At 34.0% G+C, this 12882-nt stretch overlaps 1 protein-coding gene across 2 annotated transcripts; it reads left to right on the top strand.

Moving 5' to 3' along the window:
* LOC109845017 lies at positions 6061–12876 on the top strand. Of its 2 annotated transcripts, none has more exons than XM_020414200.1 (9): positions 6061–6371; positions 8204–8390; positions 8496–8587; positions 9435–9560; positions 9685–9805; positions 11128–11212; positions 11351–11464; positions 11548–11587; positions 12461–12876. In XM_020414200.1, the coding sequence occupies exons 1-9, from the start codon at positions 6222–6224 to the stop codon at positions 12611–12613; spliced, it is 1068 nt and encodes a 355-aa protein (XP_020269789.1). In that variant the 5' UTR covers positions 6061–6221; the 3' UTR covers positions 12614–12876. The 2 variants fall into 2 exon arrangements, with proteins under 2 accessions (XP_020269789.1, XP_020269791.1); XM_020414202.1 differs by having other exon boundaries at positions 6063–6371; positions 8276–8390.

Below are 12882 nucleotides of genomic sequence, written 5' to 3'. Positions count from 1 at the left end.
TTGACTTTGATCTTCTTCTATTACCACCTTTTGGATATTGGCTTCTACATCTTGTCGACAAGGCCTCGCCTGAAGTACTAGCACAAGAAGTCTCCTTGTCCTTCCTCCTCAAATCATAATTCGTTAATGCATTAGTAACTTCACTATAGCTGATAGAAGATCTTCCGTTTAACAAAGTGAGCACAAAGGTGTCATACTCCTTATCCGGTAAGGAGTCCAATAAGATAATAGCCTTGTACTCATCCGAAATCTTTTCACCAACATTCGTCAAGTCCGACAACAACTTCGTATAGTTATTCACATGAACCGCAAAGCGAGGTGCCTCTGAACATCTAGAATCTGAATAACCTACGCAGCAAATGCAATATGTTCTCAACACTCTTCGTAAGATACTTATTGTTGAGAATTTCTCACATCTTCATCGCAGGCGTCACCCCAATCACATCATACTTCAGCTCCTGTTCCAAACAGAACCTGATCACCCCACAAGCGTTCCTATTCATCTTTTTCCATATCTCATCTTCATATTTTGGTGGTCTCTCATGGACCATGATGGTCTCCTCCAAGTTCTGAGCATTAAGCGTATCCTGTACGTCGATCATCCACAAACCAAAGTTGATTTTACCGTCATACTTCACCACACTAATTTTGGTGTTCTGAAAACCAATTTGAACTGTACTCGCCATCGACTTGCTGCTTTCACATTCTTCTCCCATTACTAATTAACTTCAAGTTGTAAAAAAAGAATCAAACTTTGATAGAAATTAAGAATTACCCAACTGAACCTTAGATCGGATTCCAAATAAATCTCCAGTCCACACGAGGAAAGCGAAATCTCCAACGACAACTCCTAATGCTATCTCCACCGAATCCTAGAACTCCAAGAACCAAGCTTCACACAGAAATCTTCCTCCACCTAATTCTAAAACCCTAGATCTGAAATCTAGGCTCTGATACCACTTGTTACGCGCAACAGAAATTTTGACAGCACTTCGGCAGCACAACAAGAGAGTCATGTCGCAATAGGAATTCCTATTTCACAAAGAAAATAAGAACTTTAAGCAAAATATCTCAACCAAGTGAGATATCAGCTCTTCCTCTTATCAGTTCTAGGTCTGACCTGTCAAGAGAACCTAAATAAGCTATTACAAATCACATAAATAGAGAGACAAACTAATTTTACATGGTTCGGAAAATAGCCTACGTCCACGGGGTAAGGAGGGGGGAGATCTACTAATAGAGAGAGAGAATACAAATATGATTTACAATCACACAAATTAAACCCTTAAACAAACTCTCAAATCTCTCACAAATTTCTCCAATAATGGATGCTCAAAACCCTAACAAAAGCCTTCTCAAAATCTCCACTTTTGCTTCTGCGTTTTCACCTGTAGCCGCAATCTTTCCCGCGGCCAAAACCTCCTTGTGCACCAAAAACCCTAAAAAAAATAAATCCTATTTATAAGCTTCATCTCTGAATCCACGTCCACGAAACCGCGTTCACAAATAACGCGTCTCCGAATCCGTTCACAAACGTGGGTGGGCCCCCACGAGAATCCCTTCACGAAAACGCGGTTTTGCTTCAGCTTCTGATCACAACGTGACCCCCACATCACGTGTTCACACGTCGGTAGCGGGAATAGTGGAATGGTTGCAGGATTCAACAAGTTGCACTCCATTCAAAAGTGGAATGAAGAAGCAAAAATTGAGAGGTAAAGAAGTGTAAGTGTGTGTTAGATTGCATAAGTGTTGTCCTCTTGATAATATTTTCTTCCTTTTAGATGCTATTTTCTTTCTCATATGGGTTATCCTCTTTCTCTTAGGAGTTATGTTCTTTCTCCCTCTGAAGCCACTAGATTTTTTAGGAGTGGACTCATTGGGGTCAGAAACTTCATGCTGATTAGCTTGCACTAGAGGATCTTCAACTGGAGGAATATCCACTTCACTAGCAAGGGCAAAGCAAATGGAGAAGTTCCTGAAGGAGCCTCTCATTTTTGATAAGCTGTAGAGACTTTTTAAGCAGCTATAACTGTTAAAATGCCGACACGGCTTTTTTCGGCCAATGATTGGATTTTACCCAATATTTCCTCTTGTTTGGGAATAAAAGCATTGGAAAAGAAATGGTTGCTTTATTTACAATTATTGTTGTTGAAAACAGTTTCTGGATTTTGTGCAATTTATTGTGGTGGGAATGCTTAAAATGTTTTGTTTTTCCTGTAAGCAACTGTTCAATTTTTCTCATATTTGGCACTCATTTCATGTCAAAAAATTATTTATTAATAATAAGGTATTAACTTCTATTGGTAGACAACCGCTTAAAATTTATGCAAACTGGTGTCATAAAAACAAAACATTGTACGTCACTTGGGGGAGTTATTGGTTAGGACAAATAGGGGCATGGTGGGAAAATTGTTCCAATAGAACAATTTTACCCCTTTAGGATATTTTGAGTGGGGTAAAGTGGGATAAAGTGAGATAATGGGATAATTTGAGCATTTGATTTGACAATACATGTGGGATAATTGATGATGTGACACCTTATTAAAATATAATTTTATCTATTAATTACTTCTAAATTAACTTATCCAATTAGTTTAGTATATTATTTAGTATATTATTATAATATTAATATTATTTTACTTTATATTAAAATATAATATATTATACTATACTTACAAATTACTATTATTAATTATTATATTATATTATATTATATTATATTAGTATGTTGTACTATATATAATATTTAATATAATATAATATTAATATATTTAATATAATATTTTAATAATATAATATTTAATATAATACATTATTTTATTTATACAAAAATATAATATGCTCTAGCAATAATTACTATAACAATATATTACAGTATGATACATTATATAATAATTGATATGAATAGATATATTTAATATAATATGTTAATAAATAATTTTTTAATTTAAATATTATAATATAGTTATCGTAGGATTAATGTACATTATAAATTTTTATTTATATATTTTACTTTATTCATGTCATATTTTTTAAAATTTTATATTAAAATTAAAATATAATATAACATATATATATTACATGATAATTACAATAATATATATTAAAAGATATAATGTATAGTATAATATATTATATTATTTCAAACTATAGTATTATATTATATTATATCATAATATTTTACTAATATTAGTAATTATTATATTATATTATAATAGTATGTCATATATATAATAACTATAATAATATTTTATAAATTAATTATATAATAATATATTATATAATAATATATGTTATTAAAATATTATATAATATTATAATAAATATGTTATACTATAATTACTAATTAATATTATATAATAATATATTACATAATATTATTAATATATGTTATATTTTATATATCATGTCATATATTTATAATATAATTGGAATGTATTAGTGAAGTAATACAAAATTATTTTAAATTTATCCCAATTGCCTTCAAAGTGGAACAACATTGTTCTAATATGGAGGATGGGGTAAATTTTTACTATTGGGATAAAATTTTTGTATATGAGTGATGTAATTTTACCCCAAGTGGTGTAATTGTCTCACTAGTGTTCCAAAAAACCAATAACACAAAAAAGTATTATCCTTGTTCCATTGTCCCAATGAATAACACTATGAAATAGAATCCTCAAAATTATCTCATTATCCCCCAAAATATCCCAACCAATAACCCCCCTTATGAAACTATCCGAACAAACAACGAAGACTTAAGTGATAGGAGGTAAATAATAAACATAGTTGTAAGCACACCGCTATCAAGTGATATTATAAAGAAATGCCGGTTTCACAAGGAATGTGTTGTAGGAGATAATTAAAATTTGATTCGTAAGTTGTGTGTGTGACAATTAGGAGTGATAAATGTGGTTGTGGAGAGATAAGGAGAGTGGTTGAGACTATATGCAGATAAAACAAAACTAAATTAAGAGGAGAGAAAGAAAAATAAAGACATAAAGGAAAATAAAATTAAGAAATAAATAAAGAAAAATCAAGAATAAAGAGGAAAATCAAGAAAGTAAAAGATGAAGAATTCAATTAGAACTAGCCAATTTCACTTATAAATTATGAACTCTCTTTTTTTATCATATTTTACTTTAGATTTATTAAGCATAGACTATCAAATCACTTAATGAAAGCATAACCTATCATATTATCATCTAAGTAAATTACGTTTACGAAAAAATAGCAACTAGATATTAATTATAAAATTCATAAGTATAACCTATCAAACTACTCAAGATAAGCATAAATTATTAAAATTTTCTTTTACCAATTACCTATCTAGTTGATTAGCATAAACATGATTATTTTAAGCACAATAGGATAATTCACAAATTATAAAGGAAATCAAACTAGTTTCATAGAATTCTAGAATTCCTATAAGAATTAGTTTCACATCATAGAAAATAAAAAATCTAGACTAAAGAGAATAAAATAAATAAGAATTAACTATAAAGAAGAAAATAAAAACAAAGAGTAAAGATCTAAACTATGAACAAAAAAGAAAAGAACATAAAAGAAAATCTAAACTACGCAAGAATATAAACCTGTACTACAAAATAAAAGCAAGAAAATCATGCAAAACTAAAGGCATGAAAGTAAATCTACTCTACAATGCATCAAAATAAATCTAAAATAAGAAGGTTCTAGCCCCTTGAATATCTAAAACAAGAAAAGAAAATTATTATAAGAAAATAAAAGATAAAAAGAAAATTTTACATTGCAATAGGGTTCTAACCTCTTGAAAGCAAACATTTATCTTCATCTTCATATTCATCGTCATCTTCATCTCCATTATCAAAAGAAAGAGAAGAAAAGAAAAATATGACGAGGTGAAAAAAATTCTTATATTAATTGCGACAAAATTATAATTTTTGGAAGGTCTTCTCAATTAAAAGTATCTCTCCTTTCCAAATAAAGTCTTTACAAAAATTTGTACATTCAAACATCTCACCCCTCTACCCTATTTATAGTCTATAGTAAGCAACAAGAATTATTGGATTTTACTTGGGCTACAAGGATTAAATCTTAGCCATAAAACAAGTTTGTTACGAATCACTTGGTCAGTTAATCGATTGACCAACCGATTAGAATTTTAAAATTCTAAAAATACAGTTGGATTCGTCTCGTCGAGATAGGCGATTTTCATATATTATATGTTAAATTCCGCCTTCCGGATTGGTAATTTTTGCTATTTTTTGTTGCTAATCATCTTGAGCATGATTTTAACTTGATTTTTTTTTATATTGGACCATTTCTTCTTCGGCTTCTGTAGATTTCTTGGCTTAACCCCGGGCTTCAATAAAAGGTAAAAAATAAGGAAATTTGAGTTCTTTTTTAGCTCTTATTCATTAATCTTCATTAGCCTGCAATTAAAATAAAACATGTTATTAGTGATTATTTTATTTAAATAAAATAGATAATGAGAATATAAACATGTAATAAAAATATGATTATCACTTAGTAGAGTACAACATGAAGTTGAAGTGTAATCTGTATTAGCCTTGAATCGTAGGACTGTATTTGAAAGACCTAACAAAGTTATTATTCTAAAAAAATGAGCAAGTAAGTTGAGGATTAACTTCATGTTTCCAAGTACTTCTTTCTTTTTTCTTCCGGCAGGGAAAATTGTTTAGGGCATTCCTATTTCTAAGGAAAATCCTTTCAATAAGCTCTCGAGAAATTGGTGGCAATTACATATTCATTTTAATTCCAAAAATGTCGGCAATAATATTTGAATCTTAAACTAATTGAGTAGAGAGTAAACATTTGCAACTATTTTGATAGACACAGGATTCGAACTCAAGTCCTAAGATTAAATACTTCTAGTTTTACATTGTCATAAAGATAAATAATAATAACAATTAAATAAAAAAGACTTCAAAGTTAAATATAGAAAAGAAGAAAAATAAGACTATAAGGACCTCGTTTAATTCTAAAAAAAGGAGTTATCAAAATTAATTTATTATTAAATGATTTTGGTAACTACAAGGGCCTCTTTTTTAATTTCTCCCAACTCGACAGTAACTAAATGCGCGGTCACCGTCATCTGCTCCAGCGAGAGCACGCCAATCGAAGCTGATACATTTCTTCGATTCGCATCAAAAAAATCTCTGTCCCGGTCTCCTCCAAAACCCTAGAGAGATAAACTAGAGTGGGAAAAAGCAATCTCAATGCGCGAAGAAGGCGGTGCGGCGTCGTACGACTACGACGGCGATCCTCGATGGTCGGATTACTGGTCCAACGTCCTCATCCCCCCTAACACGGCGTCAAGATCCGAAGTCGTTGAGCACTTCAAGCGCAAATTCTACCGGAGATTCATCGTAAGGATCCCTAACATGAGGATTTTTGAATAATTTTGACCTAGTAAATGTAGTTTATAAATCGAGCTGGATTGTTGTTGTGAGGAGTTTTAGGGTTTCTGTCTGTAATTGGGGATTTGTTAAGGATGTATATGTAGAAAGTCACATTATAGAACAATTGTGTAACATGCATATTATGATTAATCAGAATTATAATAAAGAAAGAAGATTGGAACACCCTTGAACGAAATTCCAAAGATGTTTTCATCTTACCCAAGAGAAAAAGCCTTTGAAGATGCACTACAGAGTTAACAGTAACTACAAAGTTCTAATTTTGCCCAGGTTATGCTTCATGTGGCTAGGATCTCCTTTTTTTTCTTATATGGCCATTGTTGAACACTTCAAGCACGTGTTCGACCAGTGTCTGATCGTTGTGATCGCTAACTTTGATGTTCTTTGAATCCTTTAAGGTTTCACTTTTTCCATCTCGCTCCGAAGTTTTCGACCTAGTAGCTGCGGTTGATTGTGGTCGGGTGTTGTTTTAAGGCTTTACTTTGGTCTGAATTTGGTGTAGTTGTGAGAGGTTCTTAGGGTTTCTGTCTATTGGAACTGAGGAGTTGATGAGGATGTATAGGCTGTATTTGTTGATTTGAAGCCTTTTAAATAGACATGCAACATCAACCACAGCAAAGCCTTTGTTCTAATATTTTAACGCCGGCTACATGTATTCTATTCATCTATTCAGTTCTGTTAAGGTCCATCTTCAAGTTAACTAATATCATATCCATCTTAATTGCTCCCAACTCCTAACCATGTTCTCTGAGTTCTGCTTCTAGTACTTTCATCCCATTAACTATAAGTGTAATCTTATCTCTTCTGCTAATTGGGGATTATAATTTCTGTTAACTGGTCCTTTGTATGTGACCGAATCATCTCAATCAATTCGATTTCATTTTTATCCACAATAGGAACAACCTCTAGCCACCTACAACTCTCTCTTAGTGTATATATGTAAGATCCTTTTAAATTAATCATGATAAAAAAAAAACATTTTGGACTTCACTTAGATAATTATTTATCAATATGTTAAATTATTCACAGGTTTCATGCATTGTTTTCTTGATACATCTATGTTGTAGAGCCATTAGTCTAATTCATTGTTGAGGAGAATTTTTGGGCGAGCTCTTCTTGGTTGCATGAGCTTAAAACTACATGCCAAAACAAATCAGGTTCTCCTATCCCGTTGACCTTCTAGGATTCCATCACTGCTCATAATATCCTTTATCAGGAATGTGGTTATTTTGTGTTGGTTGATAGATATATGATTTTCAATATTCATGGGGTTCAATGTTCCATAGCAGACTAATTTGAGAAGAGAAGGCATTCATGGTGACATGATAATGATAATGATAATGATGAGATAGCGATCCTTTAGAAAGTTCTGGAATTTAGGAGCACTTCTCAAATCAAACTTGCAGTGTACTAAAGTTGAAGAACTCTAATGTTAAACCTATGTGGCTGTATCTGTATTTTAGATCTTTTCCTGAGTTAGATAGTTAGTATGCACAAAGGGTGTTTCTTTATAGATAGTTAGTTATGTTAGTAAGTTACAATATCACCATAAATACTCTCTTCTTAAACAGCTCTACAATATGCAGTCTGATTTGTGGGATTTCATTAATGTTATTCTTTATAGACCTGCTGGGGTTAAACTGCTTTGGAACTCTAGTTTATAAATAACTACTGTTTTCTGAATGATATTTTTATATATAAAAAATCTAAGTTACTTTCGAGATGACAATAATTGTGCATGATCTTGCTATTGATCGTGCCACTTAAAATTTGTGAACCAGGAAAAATCAGCCAGTTTAGTTACACAACTCCCACACCATGTTGATACAATGTATGTTTCCCCTTCCATACAGGATCCTGATCTGGAGGTTGAGGCTATGACTTTAACCAGTTCATCTCAACCAGACAGAGGATCAGGAAGATCTACATCAACTCCGGGAACACGAAACGCAAGAACTCGTACAACAGGTAACACCTAATTATTGCATAGTTAACTTGTTTCTTCTTTCTGACTTACGCTGGAATTTTCTTCTTTAATTTAATTGTTGTTTGGGTGAATTTTGTGCCTTGCAGCGTCTACACCTGGAACAACTGCGTCACTGAGGAGTAACTCCAATTCTTTCTTTTTGGATAAGAAGACCATACACTTCTCTGTCAATGCTTGGGTGTGGCCAATTTCCATAGCAGCTATAATGCTATCTTCTGTGTAGTTACTCAAATATATCTGCCAACTACCAGTCCGATGCTTTAGGAGTCCTATATGAACTGTCATATTGATTACATGAAACTCTTTATTATATATTTTATCCATATATCAACAATGACATATGAGTTAAATAGATATTAATTGACTTATTTTCTGGTATTTATTGTCCATTATTTTAGGAAATGAAATTTTCTCATAAGCCCAGCTACTACTAATCTATGAGACAATTGGACACGGAACATATGACTTGTGAAGCCTTAATAAAAACTGCAATATTGTTGTGCTTATATTGCCAGAAATAGTAAGAGTTCTCATCTAGGCGACGATAATGTTGCGCTAGTGTCAGTTGGCTCTGATATATCTTCTATAAGTTCATGCCCTGCCGTTACAGTTTTTTCCCCTCCTGTTATACTTGAAGAAGCACATATGTATTAGACCCTCTCTTGAACCTGGACTTAGATGCATGCTGGAGGAGTCCGTAATCACCAGCATTTTTAGTGTGGTGACAGGAGCTGTATAGGCAAGTGAAGCACAGATGAAGCTTCATTTCCCATCATTACTGAAGCATTTTCTTTGTTGGTGCATTTTCAATATTCCTTTCATCCACATAGTTAACTGAAGCGTGTTTGGATATAACTGCAATATGCTTCATAACATTGACATAGATAAGTAAAACTCTTCCTTTCTTACTCTCTTATTGTTCTTCACATTGTTCGACTTTGCTTCTTATTTTGCATGGTCTTTCTGAATTTTATTCTTTTATTGTGCGTGGATGAGTGATACATATTCTGTATGGTTATTTGCAGGTTTTAGTTGTGGCAGTGATTGGTGTTCTTCCTCTTGCGTCAAGGACTCTCTCAAACAAGGCTTGTCGACTGTCCTTACTTGGCACGGCATTATCCTCATTATATTCTTTGTATATTCTGTATGGGGTAAGTACTGTAACTATGTTATAGTAATACCCCATATGATTTTTTTTTTCTTTTGAGGTTATGGTTCTAATTATTTCAGGTTTGGTGAGGTTACTTATTTATCATTTATTGTTACTTTCTTCAGAAACCCAGGGCGTGGAATCTGCTTTCAGTCCAAGCATGGTTTCAGTCTATAATTGCAACAAAGGATTTCATTCGCTTCGTCTACTGCCTTACGTTTGTTTCTTCACAGATACACTTTAAATGTGAGTTGATCTTTGGTATCTACTTGCGTTTGTGGGAAATTTGCAATGAGAAAATGAAAGAATTGAATGTTTTATTCCATCTAACTGATTTAGAGAAAGAATGTTTACAACTCTCTCAACCTCGAATACAATTTGAATTTCCTGATTACAAAAGAGAAGAAGATCGACGGAGGTCCTCTCCTTTGTTTAAGTCTGGGTTCTTCACGGTGGCGATGAAATGCCTTCCTCGAATGCTCGCGTCGAGCTTGCTTTCCGTTGACGATCCGACGTTTCGCTTCACTGGAACGATATCCTCCTCACGATTTGACGTTGTGGAGAACTTGCAAAGCAAGTTTGAAATTAACTCTTGATGAGTTGATAGCTCTGAACGAGTTTGAAACCCTATGAAAGAGTTGATTTAACCGAAATCGGTTTATAAGCCAAAGATGAAGAAAGCTTCTGTTGTCGATCTCCAAAGTTTCAGCAATTCCCCCAAAAAGTTAGTCCCGAACTCAGTTGAGTTTACCCATATTTATAGAGGTTTTGGGGGTGTAACCGCCCCCTAAAATCACTCTTGGATGGAGTTGTGATCCCCTCAGATCGTGGGAAATGGTTTTTGGAACCGTCTGAATGAGTCAAACGTAGAGAATAGCGTTCTGGGCCCGAACTCTGTATTTTAGACTTGAAACGCAGAGTTGGACCTATTTTGGTGGTTGAGAACGCACATGTCGCTTTGCGTTTTGACGTTGCAACGCAAGTCCGACCCGTGCTTTTTGATGTTGCAACGCTGGTCCGACCCGTGCGTTTTGATGTTGCAATGCAGGTCCGACCCGTGCGTTTTGATGTTGCAACGCAGGTCTGACCCCTGCATTTTGATGTTGCAACGTAGGTCCGACCCGTGCGTTTGGACTTGAACGCTGGGGATGAGCTCTTCATTTTAATGTGAAGAGACCGTCAATTTGTAGTCTCTTTTGCTAGAGCGTTGCAAAGACCGTCACCTTGTAATCTTCGTCTTGGCTCCTTGAAAATATAATAGTCGTCAGATTGTAACTCCTGATGTTGATTGTGAAGGTTGTTGTTTAGAGCTTTTATTAGTTATTGCGAAGGTCGTCAGATTGTAACCTTCATCGATCTACGTGAAAGTCTTCAAATTATAACATTCTGAAAGTCGTCAGATTGTAACTTCCATCATCGATGTTTGATGGGGGATCAGTTATCTGCAGTGATTTTTAGACAACCTACAACTTGATATTTTCTTACCAGTGAATGAACATCGAAATATGCATATGCACTTTTTCCCTACTGAATGTTTTGGTGCATTACCATCTTTACTTTCTTGGCAGTTGTTTTGATACCTGTGCTTTGCTGGTCACTTGAACATGTTGCCAAATTCTTAAGGTTCAATTTCAACCAGTCATTGTTCTACAGGTAACAAGCTTGAGCTCGAGTTTAAATTCTTCACCAACAACTGTAGTATTGCCGTCTCTTGGAATAAAGTCCGCCCGTCTTTACTTATTGGATCCTTTAACTGCAAGTAACCTATTGATATATCTGCTCAATCTACAGGAACTACCTGGAAAATCCCTGTGTGTGGGTCGAAGCAAACACTACTACACTTAGCATTCTGAGTTCAAACGCAGAAATTGCACTTGGTTTCCTTCTGCTATTGTCACTGTTCTCGTGAGTACACCTCAAACTTATTTTTGTATCTCTTAGGTTTTTATATCTCTACCAAGTTGATTCATAATTTTGGTGAGATGCAGGTGGCAGCGCAACATCTTACAAATATTTATGTACTGGCAGGTCAGTTACGTCTAATTCTATTGGCTAAAGAAAGGTGCTGAATGTTTTGTTAATTCTCACACTAACTTAACTTCAGAATTTAGTATAATTGTTGTGCATTAGTGCCATCTTCTGTTTAAACATCCATTTCTCTTCTACTATCTTGTCAGCTTAAAAAATAATGAAACTTAGAAAAACTTTTTTAATGATATCCTTACTCTGGCAATATTATTAAAGGACACTTCTGACAAGTCACTGGGTGGATAATGATGTTTCAGATCTTCAATTCTCAGGAGTCTCTATATGTTTTATATTTTTGCACCTGAAACTTATTCCTCATATATCCTGGTAGTGGTAGTGATCACAACTATTTTGATGGTTTCTCTCAAAACCCTATCTCCAAAGAAATCTCTAACCTTTGTTTAGTTTTTTTCCTTAAAGAAAGTAAAATCTCACTTGGTTTAGCGGACAGGATTGATGTGTGTGGGCAATAGTTAATTTCATCATGGTATGTTAATAGCTGCTGCCTTAAACAATTTCAGTAAGATATATCTACACTTCTTTAGATCCTGCTTGACATCCCAACCTTCTGATGTGAAATCTTACAATGGTTCAAGTTCCTGAACCGTGGTGCCCATAGTGATTCCTTACTTGGCACTGATGGCTATCAGTAAAATTAACCTTAATAAAATCAACATTAACCTCAATTGGCTTGAAATCTTAGATACTATGTAAAGCTTCCCAAGTTTTATTGAAATCCTACTTAACAGTTAGCGAAGGCATATTATTCAAATTAAAATAGTCTATTGTTCAAATAAAATAGTCCATGATTCAAATAAAGATAGTCTCATACTATAAATCCTCTGCTGATTTTTCACCCCTCTTCTTCTGCAGCTGCTGAAGCTCATGTATCATGCTCCTGCAACTGCCGGATATCATAAAAGCACATGGGCCAAAATCAACCGGGTTATCTCTCCCTACATCCGCCGCCATGCGCATTTCTTTATCTCTCCCCTCTCAACAGTCCAGAGATGGTGGTTCAGGTAGAAGAAAAGACCCATGTACTAAACCAACACCAAACCAAAAGTTCCAACTTTTTTGTCATCTCAGTAGAATATCCTTATTACCACTAAACAATTAAAAAGCAACCATTTTGTAATATACACTCACTTTCCATGTGGTTCTCCACTTAAAATGCAAAAGCTGGCTCATTCGCCTTTTTTGCTTTACAAAGACCCAGCATTAGTTTGTTTATAATGGAATCATGCCAACCATCAACGCTTCCCCCTCTCCTCTTAACACTCTAATGGATACTC

This window comes from Asparagus officinalis, chromosome 6 (assembly GCF_001876935.1).
Source record: "Asparagus officinalis chromosome 6, Aspof.V1, whole genome shotgun sequence".
NCBI classification, from domain to species: domain Eukaryota; kingdom Viridiplantae; phylum Streptophyta; class Magnoliopsida; order Asparagales; family Asparagaceae; genus Asparagus; species Asparagus officinalis.
This window is presented reverse-complemented; position numbering and strand designations above follow the sequence as displayed.

Bases quoted from the DNA above. Each gene is read 5' to 3' on its own strand.
- LOC109845017 (XM_020414200.1), top strand. From the start codon at position 6,222: ATGCGCGAAGAAGGCGGTGCGGCGTCGTACGACTACGACGGCGATCCT. The intron at 8,588-9,434 runs GTGTGGCCAATT...GGTTATTTGCAG, and splicing joins ACTTCTCTGTCAATGCTTGG to GTTTTAGTTGTGGCAGTGAT. The intron at 9,561-9,684 runs GTAAGTACTGTA...TACTTTCTTCAG, and splicing joins CTTTGTATATTCTGTATGGG to AAACCCAGGGCGTGGAATCT.